This window comes from Gossypium arboreum, chromosome 3 (assembly GCF_025698485.1).
Source record: "Gossypium arboreum isolate Shixiya-1 chromosome 3, ASM2569848v2, whole genome shotgun sequence".
NCBI lineage: Eukaryota > Viridiplantae > Streptophyta > Magnoliopsida > Malvales > Malvaceae > Gossypium > Gossypium arboreum.
This window is the reverse complement of record NC_069072.1, coordinates 135998732-136016584: the sequence shown is the minus strand read 5'-3', so window position 1 is coordinate 136016584 and position 17853 is coordinate 135998732. Positions and strand designations below refer to the sequence as shown.

Sequence of the window (17853 nt, the reverse complement as noted above, 5' to 3'; positions counted from 1 at the left end):
AATATTTCGTAAAAATTTCATTCGAAAATTTTGACGTTTGAGCACTCAATTTAGTCAAAAGGACTAAATTGTAAAAAGTGCAAAAGTTGAGTTCTTTATATATGAGGTGCCTAATTGTTATGAGTTTCAAATTGAAAGTCCTTATGTGACAATTATTCCTTTAATAAGTTAGTGAATGGATATTTGTTTGGTATTTTTGAAATTTGGTTGAAATAAAAAGGGTAATTTTGTAAATTAATTAAAATAACCTAATAAGACAAATGATAGCTTGTTTCATTCTTTCTTCTTCAACCGTGGGAAAGAACTGAAAATGGCAGCCATGGATGAGCTCCATTCAGCCAAGCTTCTACGGATTATATAGGTACGGTTTTTGTCCCGTTTTTAATGATTTTCGTATTTTTGAGATCCCCGAAGCTTAAATTTTCTATTTCTACCAATTGATTGAAGAGAAATTAGAGTTTAAAAATTTACCCATTCATGATATGGTTGTGTTTTGATGATTTATAGTGGATAATGAATGTTTGATGTGTTAAATATGAGTTTTATTCAATGAATTTCGTAAAAATGTCAAAAGGGTTAAATTGTAAAAGTTATAAATTGGTCATAAGTGTGTGAATTAGTGAAAATTTGGAGTTGCCATAGAAGAGAAAAATGTTCAGCATGTTTTAAACCTTATAGAAATTGAATAAAAATTAATTTACGAGCATTGGGGCAAAAATGCAAATATGCAAAAGTTTAGGGGTCAAAATGAAAATTTGTAAAAATATGATTTTTAGACCCATATGAATATTGTGACTGATTGGTAGGCTAAATGTGATGTTATAGATGATGAAAATTGAGACTTGGACCTAGAACGGAAAGAAATCGATTTATGGACGAGTACGTCCTTTTCACATTTGTGGTATCGAGGTAAGTTCATGTGTAAATAATGTAGCATAATGGTTATTTTTAAGTTATTGATGTTAATTATATGTTATGCTGAATTTTATTATGAAATATATGCTTTGTGGTTATTTTCGAATAAAATGCAAATTAAGTGTATTATTTGTTAAATATAAAGTGCTACCGAGTATTGGTTTCGGTATTTTACGGAAGATAGCAAGGAGACGTGTTCGAGGAAAATCCCGTTTGAACCTTAGGAATAGATTAGGATACAAGTGACATGTCACTAGAATGGTTGAGCATCCGAACTCGTTGAGTTGAGTCCGAGTTCACTTATGGATGTGGAATGTCCGAACTCGTTGAGTTGAGTCCGAGTTCGTGAGATGTAACTAGGCATCCGAACTCGTTGAGTTGAGTCCGAGTTCACTTACGGATGCGAACGCCGAGCTCGTTGAGTTGAGTCCGAGTTCACTTATGGGCGGGTTACATGGTAGCTTGGCTACAAATATGGCACTTATGTGCAAATTATCCATGTATCCGAAGTTATATTCGATGTGTTCAACGGGTAAAATTTCTAGTGGAATGGAAGAACACTTAAGATGTAGGTGACGATTGGTAAGTATTGTGAAATGGATATTTTGGACAGGTATGTACTTAACCCTCGGGTTGAAAATAGATACAACAACGATAAGGTGGTAAGATCATGAATGAGTAATTTAGCCTTGATAGATTTGAGTTACTGCAGTAGTGTAACTTTGAAAATACACTAAAAATAGTGGAAAATGAGTTAGAGGCAGAATAAAATATGGGATTAAAGCTTAATGAGTCTATTTTCATATGAAAGAAACAGAGGAAGAAAAAGAATTCCATATTGTTTGATATTTGAATTCTTGTGAAACAGGGTCTGAATGAATTCGAGATCCCCTGTTCTAACTTTAGAAATTCACCAAAAATTGTACAAAAATTATTAAGAGTTATACCTTACATGAATGGATTCCTTATTGAGTCTATTTTTATGAGAAATAAACGGAATGGTCGTTGGAATTTTGTACAGGAGAAATTCGGTTTGTAGTGCACAGGGTCAGAGTGGTCATACCCTGAAACAGGGAGACTTTAACTAATAAACTGTACCATTTGGCTTAACCAAAATTCTGGAAAATATATGGAAGAAAGGAAAATAAGTCTAGTTTCAGGAAAAATTAACGGAACTTAATTCGAGTTTCGTAGCTCCAGATATAAATAATTTAGTGACTGTTGCTCAGAAAGACAGCTTGTAGTGAACTTGAAAATATGTTGTAAACATTGATAAAACAAGTTAATGAGTTGCTTATTGTTTTCATATGAACTTACTAAGCGAAAGCTTACCCCCCTTCTTTCCCATGTTTTCTAGAGTTTCCAGGTTAGCTCGGGTTGGAGGCCGTCAGAGATATTATCACCCTATCGAGTTAACGTTATCGAGTAAGTAAACTCAAGTGATTGAGTCTATGGCATGTATAGGGTTTTAATGTGAGTATGTAATATTATGATTTAGCCAAAGGCATTGGCTTGTTATTAAGGTAGTATTAGTCATGTAAATTGGCCTATGTCGGCTAATGACATTATGGGCCCATATGATTATTCTTATGCATGTATGTTATTATCTCTTGTAATGTGGCTTACAACATGTATGCCTAGACATTGAATTGAGATTCATGGATGAGCTAGTAACTAATGCAGGATTAAGTGATTGGTAAATAGTTAATAATGCTTCATGAATGGTTTGTGATGTAATGATAGTTATGTCTAGTATGTGGTAATGATATGGGCAAATTCTATAATATTTATTACATAAGAAAATAACTTGAGCATATCATGTTTGTAGATGTTTAAGAGCTCATTTATGCCACGTTGTATGTTATTGGATAAGTATGTATCTATGCATGTGGTGTGAGAGTGACAAAAGGCTTGATAATTAGACTATTTCGCCACACGGCCGAGCACATGGGCGTGTGAAGCCTTAACGCAAGAGATTTTTCTAAGTTTTTCATGAGTTCTCGATTGGGTCCCGAACCGCCCCGAATGCATGTATTGGGCCTCGTAAGCTCGCATAAGGGACAAATTGCATGTGAAAAGAAAAGTTTTTAATTATTTGAGATTTCATAGCCCTGTTTAGTATGGAAGTGTTAGTAAAAGTCAGGTAGCACCTCGAACCCCGTCCCGGCGTCGGATGCGGGCGAGGGGTGTTACAAATAAAGTAACCTTAATGAGCAAAACCCAAAAACTCTCTATTAAATCTTATGTAAGAGATATTCTATCAACCTTTTAAACAGGGTTATAAAGACCCTTTAAATAGACTAATATTAAAGTACTAATATGACTAAAATATTCCTACACTAATCAAAGTTTAATTGAGAAAAGATAGCAGAGTTTAATATGTTGTGACGTCGAGAATCGCTTTATCGTAATGTCGTCTCTACTTCATCGTTTCAATGTTGTCGCTTTGTCCTGACGCTCCTCATTGTGATGTCAGGTCTGTTTTGGGCCCTCTTCAGTTCATCATTCGTCGTTCTAAGTGTCTGCAAAGAGTTCGATAGATACGAAGCACACCCACAAATAATATGCTAAACACAATATAAACACTAACACAAAATTCATAATAATTTCTAAAAAAGAAAAACTAAATTTCCATTAATTTCTTAGCAATTTCTTAATTTTGAATCAAGATTTCAATCAAAATCGAAAACTTATTTCGTTTCAATCACTAAAAAAAAACTAAGAAAAGAAAATTGAAAAACTGAATTGATTAATTATTTTTAATTGATAAATATTAAAAGGAAATTGAAAAATAATTTAAATTAAATGATTTTTTTTTCTTTTTAATACACATGCTGCAATATTAGTGGTTCATTAATACACTTGGCACAATCCAATTAGATAAGATAAAAATTTTAATGGTAGGTACCTAAAAAGATACCCTTTTTAACTTACTATTTTCAAAGTCAAGTATCAATTACAGCATGTTTGGTTCATATGAATGGCAAAGTCATTCCTTCCGTATTCAATAGCAAAACCATTCAAGTGTTTGGTTGTCTTAAAACTTATTCCATTAAATAGCCATTACAAGTTAATTCCTTAAAAACACTGAATAGCAATTCAGTACCATCTCTAATGAATAACTATTCAATGGTTCGAGGAATATACAAAATTATTTTTCTTCCTTTTCTAGCCATCTCACATCCTCTTGAAATTCCCATCTGAATTTTTTTCAACAAATCTCAAAGAAGTATTTTATTCATTCTTGATTTGAATAAAAAATATAATTGTTTTATTCATTTAAATATTTTTAAAATTTTAATTCATGTCTATCACATGACATACTGAGAGGTTATCACGTGTAACCATTGAATTAGTTATCAATGTCACATCAGTAAAAATTAACGATCTTAATGTGGAATTACCATCTTGGGTGATGGAATGCAAATTGAAAGGTGGTTTTGGGTGGAGTGCAGTGCGGTACGGTACGTTTAACTTATTCTTTGTCTCACATTATAATATTGCTATAATATTTAATTTTACCGTCACCGTTATTTTTTACACTAATTACATGTAAACATACAGTATATCTAAAACTATTCTAAGTATCAACTTGATTTAAAAAAAATTCAGATACTACTTAAGTAATTTTGACAAGGCCAGGGACAAAGATTTAGGCAATAACTCGGGGTATCGTCATGGAGACCAAGTCATCTCTAGACCTCTAAATGCCGGAGAAAAGCCCAGCCGCTCAGCCCAATAAGATAACGACGCCGGTTTATCTCCTTAAACAAACGGCGTCGCTTTGAACGATTAAAAAAAAAAAAAAACACTCCCTTCGAGCTCGTCTGCTTCGTTTCATCTTCTGATCGCGAAACACTCTTTTTCACTCTCTCAACAATCTATCCTCTTATAATGAAGATTTTCCATCTTTTCCTAATTTCCTCACTTCTCTTCTCATTTTCTAAGGTTTTCTCTATTTTTCCTTTCGCTCTCAATTTATTCCGCTCACAATTTAGATCTAATAGTAATAAATTCTTTTTAATTGATTTGAATTTTTTCTTTTGCTGATTTGTTGCTGTAGGCTGAATCTAATGGATCCGTTTTCTTCATTGATAGTTCAACTCATCAATTCCTTCGCGCACAATCCACCAACGATCTCGCTCAGGTTTTTAAAAACGTTTCCCTCTAATTCAATTCATTAATTTGTAATTTTATGGCGAATTTTAAGAATCAAGGGGATTATGGATGGTTTAGTTTAATTTGACCAGAAATTTTTTAAATTTGTATAGAATCTTCTGTCTTAATACTATGTATGACATCTTTTTTGTTTTTGTTATTATTATTTTCTGAATTAGTTAATAATAAAGATTGTACTGATAACTTTTTAACAGTCGGAGTTAATGCTATTACCGGAAGTTGGTGCAGCCGTATCAGTCTTGCTTGGTGTTGCCCCAACTGTAACGCTTTCAGCTTCTGGTTCATCTAAGGTCACTCTTTTAGTTATCAGTTCCGGATAGTTCTTTTTTAATATTCCATATATATGTGTGTGTATATATTGTAGAAGACTTGGTTTAAAGATATTCATGCTTTTTGCAGCTGAATGAGGTTCTCATTCCTAATCCATTTGATAGACCTCGAGCCGTTTTTATGTTTGAAGTCGGAGGAATTGATGGTACCTTCACTTTTTCTCGTATATTTTTCTCTTTTTTCTTTTTAGTTCTTCCCCTACTCCCTCCTCTGCTTTTTGATTAAACGAATGCTCTTTTGTCTTCAGATCCTCTTGTTGTCGAACCCAAGAATGCTCTCTTCAGCAAAGCCTTGAAGAATAGTGTTGATCTTGGTTCAAGTAAAGCGGACATATTGTTTCCAGGTGTCTGACCTTTTGTTAAGATGTAAAACTAGCAGATTGTAATCACAACTTTTGTTGCGTTTTATATTTCTTCTCTAGTGTATCTGTTCATTAGCAGTTCATTATATTGATTTTCTTGCAGATGAGGAGGAGTTATCCACGATCTCTTTGGACCACCCACTAGGAGACTACTGTGAAGAAGAGATCAATGAATTTGTTAGTTTTTTATTCTAGGCTCTATTTGATATTTGTGTTGTTTTTCTTCCAGATTGTTTTTTTTATACACATGTGACAGTGGTTTTATATCTATGTGTAGGCATCTTGGTTGGGTGGATCATATGCTACTGATGTTACAAAACCCTTGGATGGAGTATTGAGTATTCCCTTGGCAAATGGTGATAACATGAATCTTCATATGTCAAAGGTTTATGAATTGTTTTTGACTGACACTGTTATACCACTATTGGTAGTATTTTATCTTGAATTCTTATTTACATCATTGAGAGCTTTATGTTTTGATTGGTTGCAGAAAGTGCACAGGGAATTTGCATCAAAACTGTTTGCTCTGTACCGCAATATAAGGAAAGCAATGGAGAGGCATGAAGATTTGTCACAGACTTTGCGTAGACCTGCTGAGTTAATAATGGGTTCATTTGATGAAATTAAGGTACTAAACCTACACACTTAATTTGGATTTGGCAAATACTAACTATTAGTATTTTGTTTCTATTGATTAATGTCTTGCCTGAATATATATTGGTGGCTGTTTCAAGTAGATTATTTCAGCCCACTTTCCATGTGTAAAATTCGTTAATCCATTAATGAGGAAGAGAAGGCAGTTCTTTTAGATTAAAACTGATATGTAACTACCCTCTGACACGTTAATTCATGTTAATGGCATTCTTACCTGCCATGCTTGCTTGACTTTGCTGAACTTACATTATTAGATTAGCTATAACCTTTTAATATGTCTATATAGTTATGTATTTTCATGCATTGTTAATGTCTGTACTGCCTTTGTTTATCTTTGCTTCTTAATCAGTTACTTCCTTGCAAATCCTTCTAATTTTTCCAAAAAATAAATTTCTTTGTTTGTGCAGCATGACACTGATGGTTTTGATAAACAAGGAATAAGGCTTCTGCTTGCGACACTTAACAGGATATTTGATTCACTGCAGACAACTTATGAAGGTTGGTATTATGTTTAAGACTCCGTTGTAGTTGGAAAAAGACCTTCATTTTACTAAATTAAGAGTAATATGCAGCTATTCCAGTTTGTGTCCCCTATTTACATGCTTTCTGTATACAAATGCAAAGGACACTGTGAAACACTGAAACTTCTTATAAAGAAAGCATATATACATATGTTGCAACAATGAAACTGAACATGCCAATGTGGAAGTCTGCATGCATTTTTGCTGATGACAGTATTCTCAAAACTTGTGGTGAACGCCTATCTCCTGAGTTGTTGAAAGCATTTGTCTTTCTATCACCATTCTTCTCAATCCTGGCTTCCAGTTTATTTAATAAATCTAAACAATGATTGGGCAGGTCATATTGTGGGGGTTATTCTCTTTAATGGGGTACCTCAACCAGAATCCAAAACATTGATGAACATGATGTACAACTCTCGTCCATCTGCGCGCTGGTTGGAAGAAACAAAAAGCTCTCTTAATACCACTCTTGCAGCACAAATGCTGGTTAGAAGGACCCTTGCTTGGATAACTGGGGTTGTTCTTCTCATTGCAACTCTCTTGGGGGTAAGATCCATTTTATATATTAATTAAATTGGATGCCAAACACTACGTGGTACGACCTCTAGCGTGCTTTTTTAGCGTTAACTGTGATATTGAAGTTCGGTGAAATTTTTAGAATCCCATGGCATAAGACTAAACAGCCCTTAACCTTTTGAGGAACATTGAAATTTCCTCTATCCCAGTTTTTCCAGCAGTAGAAAATGTTAGACAAAGTTTTGTCTGGATTTACACATTTACTTTTTATGTTTTCCCCTTGGAGTTGTCTCTATCAAATATCCTTTTCATCCTTCCAATATCCGGAAAGCATTGCATGTATTACTGAACTTTGTATTCTTTAGTCTGATGCACCAACTGAAGAGTAGGATTTTCCTTTTCCTTTAAGATATGTATAGATTTGATGGTTCTGGTTTTCATTGTTTCTTTGGACTCTGGTTTTAAAAAAGATCTTAGGACTTGGTGGGTTGGAAGACTGATTGCCAACAAGATGGTAGTATCCAAGAGAAAGCAACAGAGCCCTTTGGGAGAAGATTCAAAAAAAAAAAAAAAAAACTTTCTAGATCATCAGTGGTGACGGTTATGGTCTATGTTCTCATTGTCCAAGAAATTCACATTATCTATTCTGTTGACTGATTTAGGAGTTCTCATGAAACTGTTCTTTACATTATTGTCTGTGGCTCTAAGACTGTTTACTCCATCGATTATCTTTTCTTGTTCATAAACATGACATTAATAGGTGTTTTCTTTACCACTGCAGGTTTACTTCCTTCTCAATATGCCACTGACGAGGGACACACTTTTGTACTCGAATGTCAAGCTAGACTGAAGCTGATATAAGGCAAAGTACAATGAACTTTTGAATTCTCAGAAGCGGCCTGGTATGATTTATCTTTTAATGGAGGGAAATTTTAGGGATATCTTATCATCTATAAACCTGTTTCATTCATTGGTTATTCAATGATGTTTGATTGGTTAAACTAGCTACCCAAAAAGCTGCATCAGTACAAATTGGGCCATATGGGATACCATTTGGCTAAGGGAGTGCAATTGAGAGAGAGAATGAAGCACTAAGGTTATGCCTTATCCATTTGATTTTTAGAATATTGCACCTTTACGTACTAAGTTGTTAATGTTATGTTTTTTTTTTTTTTTTAAATTCGTTAATTATAATGTACTTTGAAATTCCATGTAATAAAAATTGCTCATCAATAAGGAACATTGTTGTATAATCTATACAATTATATATTAAGAGAGTTTCATTTAAGAAGTTGAGAGATATTCAGGGTTAGAAGTAGTCATTTCAAAGAAATAAAAATAAGATTTGTTAAGGATTTTTGTTTTTGTATGTTTAATAATATTTCCTATTTTTATTTTTCTACAAATGTCTATTTCACATTTTTATACATGTTTGGATGGGGTAAAATCAGTTCATTTGGATGTTCAAGGGGTTGTTTTTCAGGTTTGGAATATTAACCAATTTGTAATGTATTTTTGGATAGGATTTGGACATTTTTTAATTGAGTTGTCTACTTACGGGTCGATTTTGTCTTTTAGCTTTCCAATGTATTTTGAAATGTGTCATATCTAAGTTCGAGAGTTTAAGTTATCATAATTTTATTTGAGCATGTGCAAGCAAAATTTTTTTGTAGTGTGTTTGAATATGTGAATTATGAGTTTTGAAGATCTAGATCAATTTTGGAATAAGTTTGAACTTTAATTTATGATATTTTAAGAGTTTGAATTATTTATTTTAATTAGGGTAATGTCATATTTGGTACTTATATTTCTATAAAATGTCCATTGTGGTATTTATGTTTTGAAAATATTCATGTGATACTTAAACTATTAATTTATGTGTTATTTGGTATTTATATTTTTGTAAAATGTCCGATGTAGTATTATATTTTAAAAATGTTCAATGTGGTGCTTAAACTATCAATTTGTGTATTATTACGGTACTTGAAATTAACTCTCTTAAGAAATGTTAAATCAACCAATAAAAATTTGGCATGTGGATCTTTTTCTAAATTATCAATTCCGCATGGGTAATATAAAAATTAAGTAAAACCAAAAAAATAAAATAGAATTAAATTAAATGAAAAAAAAATAACTAAACCTAAAGAGCACGAGTTTAACCTAAAAAAAAATCAATGCCATTGCTTGGGAGTTTTCTTCAAGGAGATTTGAAGAGCAAAGTAGTAATAGATTTTAGCTTGTAATTTTTAATTTAAAATTTCTCTAATTTTTTAAAACCCTAAATTTTTGTGAAATTTATATACTTGATTTATTAGCTTGAATGAAAGTTCGAATAACTTAATTTTGATTGCCATGATGATATTATCCAAATTTTACTTTGAAATGTTTAGATTTAGCTTAGACTAAGAAGGTGAAGTTTTTGAAAAAAAAATTGGTGAAAATCAAGATAAAAATTTTGCAATATCGATTCCATACAGAGGAAACTTAATTTCAAATAGGAAACTCTTTGAAGAATATGACTTTAATATTTACTTTAATGGAGAAAATGATGTTTTTGCTTATGTAAATTTAGTATTTACTTTTTATTCTTATATGTGGTTTAGTTTAGTTAGGTTTACAAAAAATTAACTTAGTTTAATCCTTTTGTTTTATACAGTTTTCAAACAATGATATATTCTTTATGTGGAATTGATGATTTTGGAAAAACAAAATTTTCCACATATTGAAATTTAATTGATTGGTTTAGCATTAATTAATAGTTTTAACTCCAAGTGCCACAATAAGACATAAATTGATAGTTTCAAGTATTACATTGGATTTTTCAAAGTATAGATACTACATTGGACATTTTCAAAGTATAGGTATCACATTAGATATTTTAAAAAGTATAGGTACCAAATAATACACAAATTGATAGTTTAAGCACCCCATTAGATATTTTCAAAATAAAAGTACCACATTGGATATTTTATAAAAATGCAAGTACGAAATATGACATTTTCCTTTTAATTATATTATGGTTACTTAAACTTATAGAATAAGATTATGACTAAGCAAATTGTTTGGAGGCCAAGTAACTGAAGTATATATATATATAGGATATGTTTTGTATGTTGAATATAATTTGAGAATTAATAAAATTCAGGGATCGTTTGGTATTTTGTAAGATTACTTATGGTAATAAGATTGCGTGAATATAAAATTACTTTGCACATTATTGAATATATTACAGTATTTTGTTTGGTTCATTTGGTTTCCTTTTTTAGATAATTTGGTTAGAATTTAAAATTGTGTTGTTTGATAGATAGAATGTAAGCTTACCTAAAAACATATTTTACTAAGAGTGGGTTTGGATGGGCAGTAGAGTGCAGTACGATGCATTTAGCTTACTTTTTGTCTTAAGTTACAGTATCGCTATAATATTTAATCTCACCACCACGGCTGTTTTTACACTAACCGCAAATAGACGCATCGTCCATCGAAACCCACCCTAAATCATCCTTATAAAGTTTACTTGTATTTTTTTTATTCTTTGCTACATAGTATTTTACTTTACTAGTAAAATAATGCATTTTTTAGTTAATTTATTTGATATTTTTTAAAATAAATAATCTAAAATTGAGGAGGAGTAATAAGTAGTTAACGCTTTTCTTTGATCCATGATAGAAAAATGCATTTTATATTGAACATTTTTAAAAAACATATTATTTGATTAATTATATTTTTAAAATTTTGACATTCTTTTACTTTACTGACATAATTTAGTATTTAGTGGATTTTAATAATGGTGTAATGTGAGAGAGATGGTCTCACTACTCAATTTAGATTAGATTTGATTATGGGTCGGGTTACCTGTCCAGGTTCGAAAGTCAATCTGGAAAGTGAGAGGGTTTGGAAAAAAATATAGGTTCGAAAAATATGTTTAGACAAAAAATGAAAACATTTTCTAAAGAGATCGAGCCTTATGTAATATTTTTTTGACCTAAGTCAGGTCAGGTTCAGATAAAATTTTAATCCCAATTTTTAGGTTGAGTCAAGCTTGAGTCTAGAAAACGGGCCAAAAATTCTATTGAAGCCCAACTCGACTCATGATCAACTCTAGTTTAGATGTTTTTTTTGGTGAATTTAATCAAAATTTGGGATGCTTTTAACCTATATCTTCATTATTTGGCACATGAATATTGAAGATAATTGATGTGGCAGGTGATATTCAGTCATCAATATGGTGTTGGAAGGGAGAAAAGAAAGAAAGACATAAAAAGAACACGTGGAATAAGCAAAGGTTTATAAATTTTAAAAATACATTTCTACATATTTTAGTTTGTTTTATAATATATAATAAGTTTAGGATTTAAGTGAAAAGTACAAAATATCTTCCACATAATAAATATTGCCTTTGATATTAGAAAGATACGTATTACAAATTTCTTACACATGATGTGGGATTAAAATTCTCTTTTACAGAAAAAACCAACAACAAATAATCAATTGTACTTATTTATAATGATATATTTAGTAATTAAAATTTCTTTTCTTTGGATTGTGGATTAGTGGCCTCCACCAAACCCTCCTCCTCCTACTTTTCCTCCAAAACCAAATTTAAAACCGCCACCACCAGCAAAATGCATTTGACCACCACCTCCACCATGCCCTTTAGCCCCACCATCAACATTACTGCTACCACTTCCACCGCCACCACCACCAAAATGCATATGACCACCACCACCACCACCAAACTGCATGTGACTACCACCACCACCACCACCTACACCATGCCCTTTAGCCCCACCATCAACACTACTGCTACCACTTCCACCACCACCACCAGCAAAATGCATGTGACCACCACCGCCGCCGCCAAAATGCATGTGGCCACCACCACCACCACCAAAATGCATGTGACCACCACCACCACCTCTGCCATGTCCTTCAGTCCCACCGTCAACATTATTACTACCACTTCCACCACCATCTCCACTAGCGTTTCCTTGTCCTTCTATTTTACCTTTAGCTTGAGCATTAACTTCAGCTTTGGCTTCAGCCTTACTAGAAGCACTAACTTTGCCATTAACATTATTGCTACCGTTTTCACCATTATTTCCACTTGCCTTTCCATGTCCTTCTATTCCAACTTTAGCTTCACTTTTATTTTTTCCTTCGACTTTAGCTTTAGCTTTAGCTACGGCTTCAGCTTTAGCTTCGGCTTCAGCTTTAGCTTTAGCTTCAGCTTCATCTTTAGCTTCGGCTTCAGCCTCAGCTTTAGCTTTAGCTTCTGCTTTAGCTTCGGATTCAGCCTCAGCTTTAGCTTCGACTTCTGCTTTAGCTTTAACTTCGGCTTCAGCCTTAGCTTTAGCTTCAGCTTTAGCTCCGGCTTCAGCCATAGCTTTAGCTTCAGCCATAGCTTTAGCATTAGCTTCGGCTTTAGCTTTAGCTTCAGTATTAGCTTTAGCATTAGCTTCGGCTTTAGCTTTAGCTTCAGCATTAGCTTTAACATTAGTTTCGGCTTTAACTCTAGCTTCAGCATTAGCTTTAGCATTAGCTTTAGCATTAGCTTCAGCATTAGCTTCAACTTTAGCTTTAACTTTATCTTTACTATTAGCACTAGCTTTCCCATCGCTATTTTTTGTGCTACTATGAGCACTATTTACATATGCATTAACACTAGCATCCCCTATACCTTTTCCTTCTACCCCAGCAAAAGCACTAGACCTACCACTTCCACCATTATTTCCATCGACATTTCCTTTTCCTCCAAAATTTCCTTCAAAAGTATCTTTGTGTTCACTCTTATGATATGATTTAGTTTCACTTTTATGAGATGATTTAGTTTCACTATTATGAGAAGCACTAAATTTTCCACTATGACTAAATTTTCCATTTGCACCGATAGTACCACTTCCAACACCTCCACTAGTAACACTAGTGCTACCACTTTCACCACCACTGCCTGCACCTTCTTGTCCTCCTATTTTACCTTCAAACCCGTTTTTAGCTTCACCCTTACTAGTGAAACTAGCTTTTTCATCACTACCTTTTTCATTGCTATGAATACCACTTGCATCAGAACTACCACTGCCAACACCTCCACCTTGCCCTCCTACGTTACCAACAACACTAGTGCTACCACTTCCACCACTGTTTCCACCAACCTCTCTTTGTCCTCTTATTTTACCTTCAAAACCTGTTTTACCCTCACTCTTACTAGTGTCACTAGATTTGTTATCACTACTCTTTGATCCGTTAAGATCACTGCTTGTACTAGTTGCACCATTACTAACACTTTCGGCTTGATCTCCAGCCTCTCCACCAACATTAGTGCCACCGCTTCCACCACTATTTCCACCAAAGCCTGCTCTTATTCCGCCTTTAAACCCAAACTTAAAACCACCCCCACCACCTCCTTGCCCTTCTACTTTACTTTTAAACCTATCTTTAGCTTCATCCTTACTAGTAGCACTAATTTTTCCATCATTATCCTTTTCATCGCTATGAGTACCACTTGCATCAGTACTACCACTGCCAATAGCTCCACCTTGCCCTCCTACCTTGCCAGCAACACTAGTGCTACCACTTCTACCATTATTTCCACTAACCTCACCTTGTCCTCCTACTTTACCTTCAAAACCAACTTTAGCCTCATTCTTACGAGTATCACTAGCTTTTTCATCACTACTCTTTGCTCCGCTAAGACTACCACTTGTACTAGTTGCACCACTACCAACACCTTCAGCATGGCTTGCAGCCCCTTTACCAACATTAGTGCCACCACTTCCACCACCATTTCCACTAAATCCTGTTCGCATTCCGCCTCTAAACCCAAACTTAAAACCACCCCCACCAGCTATACCACCACCACCACCACCTCCTTGTCCTCCTATTTTACCTCCAGACCCATCTTTAGCTTCACCCTTACTAGTAGCACTAATTTTTCCATCATTATCTTTTTCATCGCTATGAGTACCACTTACATCAATACTACCACTACCAACTCCTCCACCTTGCCCTCCTACCTTACCAGAAACACCAGTGCTACCACTTCTACCACTATTTCCACCAACCTCTTTTTGTCCTCCAACTTTACCTTCAGCATCCATACCACCACCACCTCCTCCTCCTGCGCCAGTAATGTTTCCACTACTCTGAAATCCACCTCCCACTCTTGCGTTTGCTCCTACTTTACCTTCAAAACCAGCTTTAGCCTCACTCTTATTAGTATCACTAGCTTTGCCATCATTACTCTTTGTTCTGCTAAGACTACCACTTGTACTAGTTGCACCATTACCAACACCTTCGACTTGGCCTCCTGCCCCTCCACCAACATTAGTGCTACCACTTCCAACCCTGTTTCCACCAAATCCTGCTCTTATTCCGCCTCTAAACCCAAAACCAAAACCACCCCCAGCAGCTATACCACCGCCACTGCCACCGCCACTGCCACCGCCACCGCCACCTGCATCACCACCACCACTACCTCCTCCTCCCCCTCCTCCTCCTCCTGTGCCAGCAATGTTTCCACTATTTTGAAATCCGCCTCCTACTCCTGCGTTTGCTCCTTCACCACTATGCCAAGTTTTACCAGCAGCCCTCGCACGTCGATGTAATGCATGTGCACCAATTATTAAAGGTAAAAGTGTTAGAGACCTCCTATTTCCTTTAGCTTTTAGCGTTTCCTCGGAAACATACAAATGATTGTCATTTTCATTAACATTATGATCATCAGCAATTACAAGACCATTCATTAAATGAACACACAAAATAATAACCATAACAAAAGATGTAAAAGGACCCATCTTATCTAAAAGCATAACCGGAAGTTAACTCACAAAAATCTGACTTCTAATGTGAATATAGTTTCAATATTTTGGAAATATTCAATCTAAAACTCTTTTTCTTCTATTTATTGGGTTGGTTTCCTTATTAAGAAATGAAGTTTATATAGAGAGAAGTTGAATCTACATAGAAAACGAATAAAAGGCCAAGCTTAAAGCAAGGGTATAAGAAATTATCAACTACATTTGTTCCCATTCTTTTGCTCAACCAATAATTGGATTTGATTTTATCAAAAAGAATGAAAAGGGAAAAAAAGATAAAGTGGGTTTGGCCTGTTAAAATATATTAAGTTAAATACATTATCTAGTCATATAAAACAAAATTGAGAATAAGTATATCAATTAAGCTTTAATTATTTGGTCTTTTTAAGTTACTACCCTTTTCCCGCCAAGGGAATATCTTAAATGAGTAGGCTAAAAGGAAAAATAAAAGTAATTTCACATTATAAAAATAATTTATTATAATTATGATAATAACAAAAAAAATTAAAAATTAATTAACATAATAATATATAAATGTGAAATTAATTAATTAACTTAATCCTATCTTTAAAAGTTCTACCAAAAAATATTATCATTTCATATATATATATATATACTGTTAATTAATGAAACTTTTAAGTCTATAAAACCATTGAGTAAATGAAAAGAATAAAGACCTTACATAAATGAGATTCAAATCTTAAATATGATAAAATTTTCTTAATCTAAAATAAAAATAAAAATTAAAACAATTATTTTATTAATAATGTTTTTATAAAAATAAAATAATTTTAATATATTTATTTTATAAATATTTTTTCATTATTAGTATTATAGGTTATTGTCAACTAAGTAGACTTTGGACCAATATTGAATTATACTTGATGTTGAGGCAAGTTGTGTGATTTCGGCAGTGCCCACTGCAAACTGCTACTGAGGTAGTGAAGATACTTCTCATATTTAAGTTGACAGCTTAATGAAACAAAATATTTGGACTACTTATTGTGTTGATACTATGAAGATACTATAGCTCGTCCATGAGAACCAATCTGTGGCTAGTGAAGATTGGATTGCGTTCGAATGAATCAAGACAACCCTTATTTTGTGAAGATTTGGTCAGGATTTGTAACGACCTCGAAAGTCAGTTGTTTCTTAAAACACGATTTTGGACCTCATTTCCATAAATCAAGCTTGTAATTATTTTAATAAAATATTTATAGAGTTATTGTATAGGTTAATTGAATTTTGGATTGTTAATTTTACGAATTAGTGATTAATTAAAATTTAAGGACTAAATTATAAAGTTCAATCATTATAGGTTTTTATTTAGTAAAAGGATCAAGGACTTAAATTGAAATTAACCAAAGATCTAAACTAGCAATTAGACCATGATTTCTTATTATATAGTGGACGGCATAAGCATGTGTTTATTATAATTGATTTTATTAAATTGCATTACATAGCATGGTAAGATATTGAGGTAAGTTGATATCGGTTATTTTAATTGAGTTGGCATGAAAATGTTCTATTTTTGAGATAAGGGTCTAAATTGAATAAAATTAAAAATAGTGTAAATTGATGGAAATACGAAATTGATTTTGAATTGTATTGATTCACGCAATTATATATATGGAATGACTATTTGGTTGATAGATTGAATATGATAAATTGTAAAATTGAATGGTTGTTACATTATTAATTGTTCGAGTAGAGTTAGATATAATTGACATGCCGTAAGATAGATAGTGTAACACCCCTAACTTGACCCGTCCGCCAGATTCGGATATGGAGCATCACAATTGGACCGAGTTTACCTATTCTTAATTTTTATCGATTATATAGACTAAAATAAAAACCAATAATAATTCTAAAAGATAAAGCCAATAATATATATATATATATATATAAACATAATTTGATGATGTTATTTTTAGAACTTTTAAAAGGTACAACTAAATTAACATCTCATTAATATATTAGTATGTTAATTAATAATTAATTAATATTATTTTTGTTATTGTTGCATAATAAACATTTTATACAGTTTTCACATAATAATTAGCGATATATTAATAAATTATTTTTAATATTGATTTAATAATACAAAAGTTAAGAGTATTTTTTTATAAATTATTATAGATTAATATAAATCGTTAGATAGATTATTACATAAGACCAAGGTAATAGTGTATATAAAAGATAAGGTGCTTCAATCCACCTAATATACTTCTTTTTTTTCCTTTTTTTTTCTTTTTGATAAAATCAAATTCGATTATTGGTTGAGCAAAACAATGGGAACAAATGTAGTTGATAATTTCTTACACCCTTGCTTTAAGCTCGACCTTTTATTCGTTTTCTATGTAGATTAAACCTCTCTCTATATAAACTTCATTTCTTAATAAGGAAACCAACCCAAAGAATAGAAGAAAAATAGTTTTAGATTAAAATTTTCCAAAATATTGACACTATATTCACATTAGAAGTAAGATCTTTGTTAGCTATGCCTTTAGATAAGACGGGTCATTTTACATATTTTGTTATGGTTATTGTTTTGTGTGTTTATTTT

The 17853-nt window shown here is 32.8% G+C and overlaps 2 protein-coding genes and 1 long non-coding RNA gene across 3 annotated transcripts; 2 read left to right on the top strand and 1 right to left on the bottom strand.

Moving 5' to 3' along the window:
- The first annotated feature begins 217 nt into the window (after nucleotides 1–217).
- LOC128290448 (uncharacterized) lies at nucleotides 218–2302 on the top strand. Its single transcript, XR_008280299.1, has 3 exons — nucleotides 218–361; nucleotides 826–909; nucleotides 2273–2302. It is a non-coding gene; the product is annotated as an uncharacterized LOC128290448 (long non-coding RNA).
- Nucleotides 2303–4645: 2343 nt separating this feature from the next.
- LOC108474618 (uncharacterized) lies at nucleotides 4646–8882 on the top strand. Its single transcript, XM_017776600.2, has 11 exons — nucleotides 4646–4863; nucleotides 4979–5062; nucleotides 5289–5384; nucleotides 5494–5569; nucleotides 5672–5767; nucleotides 5889–5962; nucleotides 6063–6170; nucleotides 6276–6413; nucleotides 6847–6937; nucleotides 7298–7506; nucleotides 8258–8882. The coding sequence occupies exons 1-11, from the start codon at nucleotides 4810–4812 to the stop codon at nucleotides 8324–8326; spliced, it is 1095 nt and encodes a 364-aa protein (XP_017632089.1). The 5' UTR covers nucleotides 4646–4809; the 3' UTR covers nucleotides 8327–8882.
- Nucleotides 8883–12023: 3141 nt separating this feature from the next.
- LOC108475302 (uncharacterized) lies at nucleotides 12024–15266 on the bottom strand. The gene has a single exon (XM_017777269.2). The coding sequence runs from the start codon at nucleotides 15264–15266 to the stop codon at nucleotides 12024–12026; it is 3243 nt and encodes a 1080-aa protein (XP_017632758.2).
- Nucleotides 15267–17853: the final 2587 nt, after the last annotated feature.

Excerpts from the sequence above, each read along its gene's own strand:
- LOC108474618 (XM_017776600.2), top strand. The coding sequence starts at position 4,810 with ATGAAGATTTTCCATCTTTTCCTAATTTCCTCACTTCTCTTCTCATTT. Across the intron at positions 6,938-7,297 it reads ACTGCAGACAACTTATGAAG|GTCATATTGTGGGGGTTATT; the intron begins GTTGGTATTATG and ends ATGATTGGGCAG. Across the intron at positions 7,507-8,257 it reads TCATTGCAACTCTCTTGGGG|GTTTACTTCCTTCTCAATAT; the intron begins GTAAGATCCATT and ends TTACCACTGCAG.
- LOC108475302 (XM_017777269.2), bottom strand. The coding sequence starts at position 15,266 with ATGGGTCCTTTTACATCTTTTGTTATGGTTATTATTTTGTGTGTTCAT.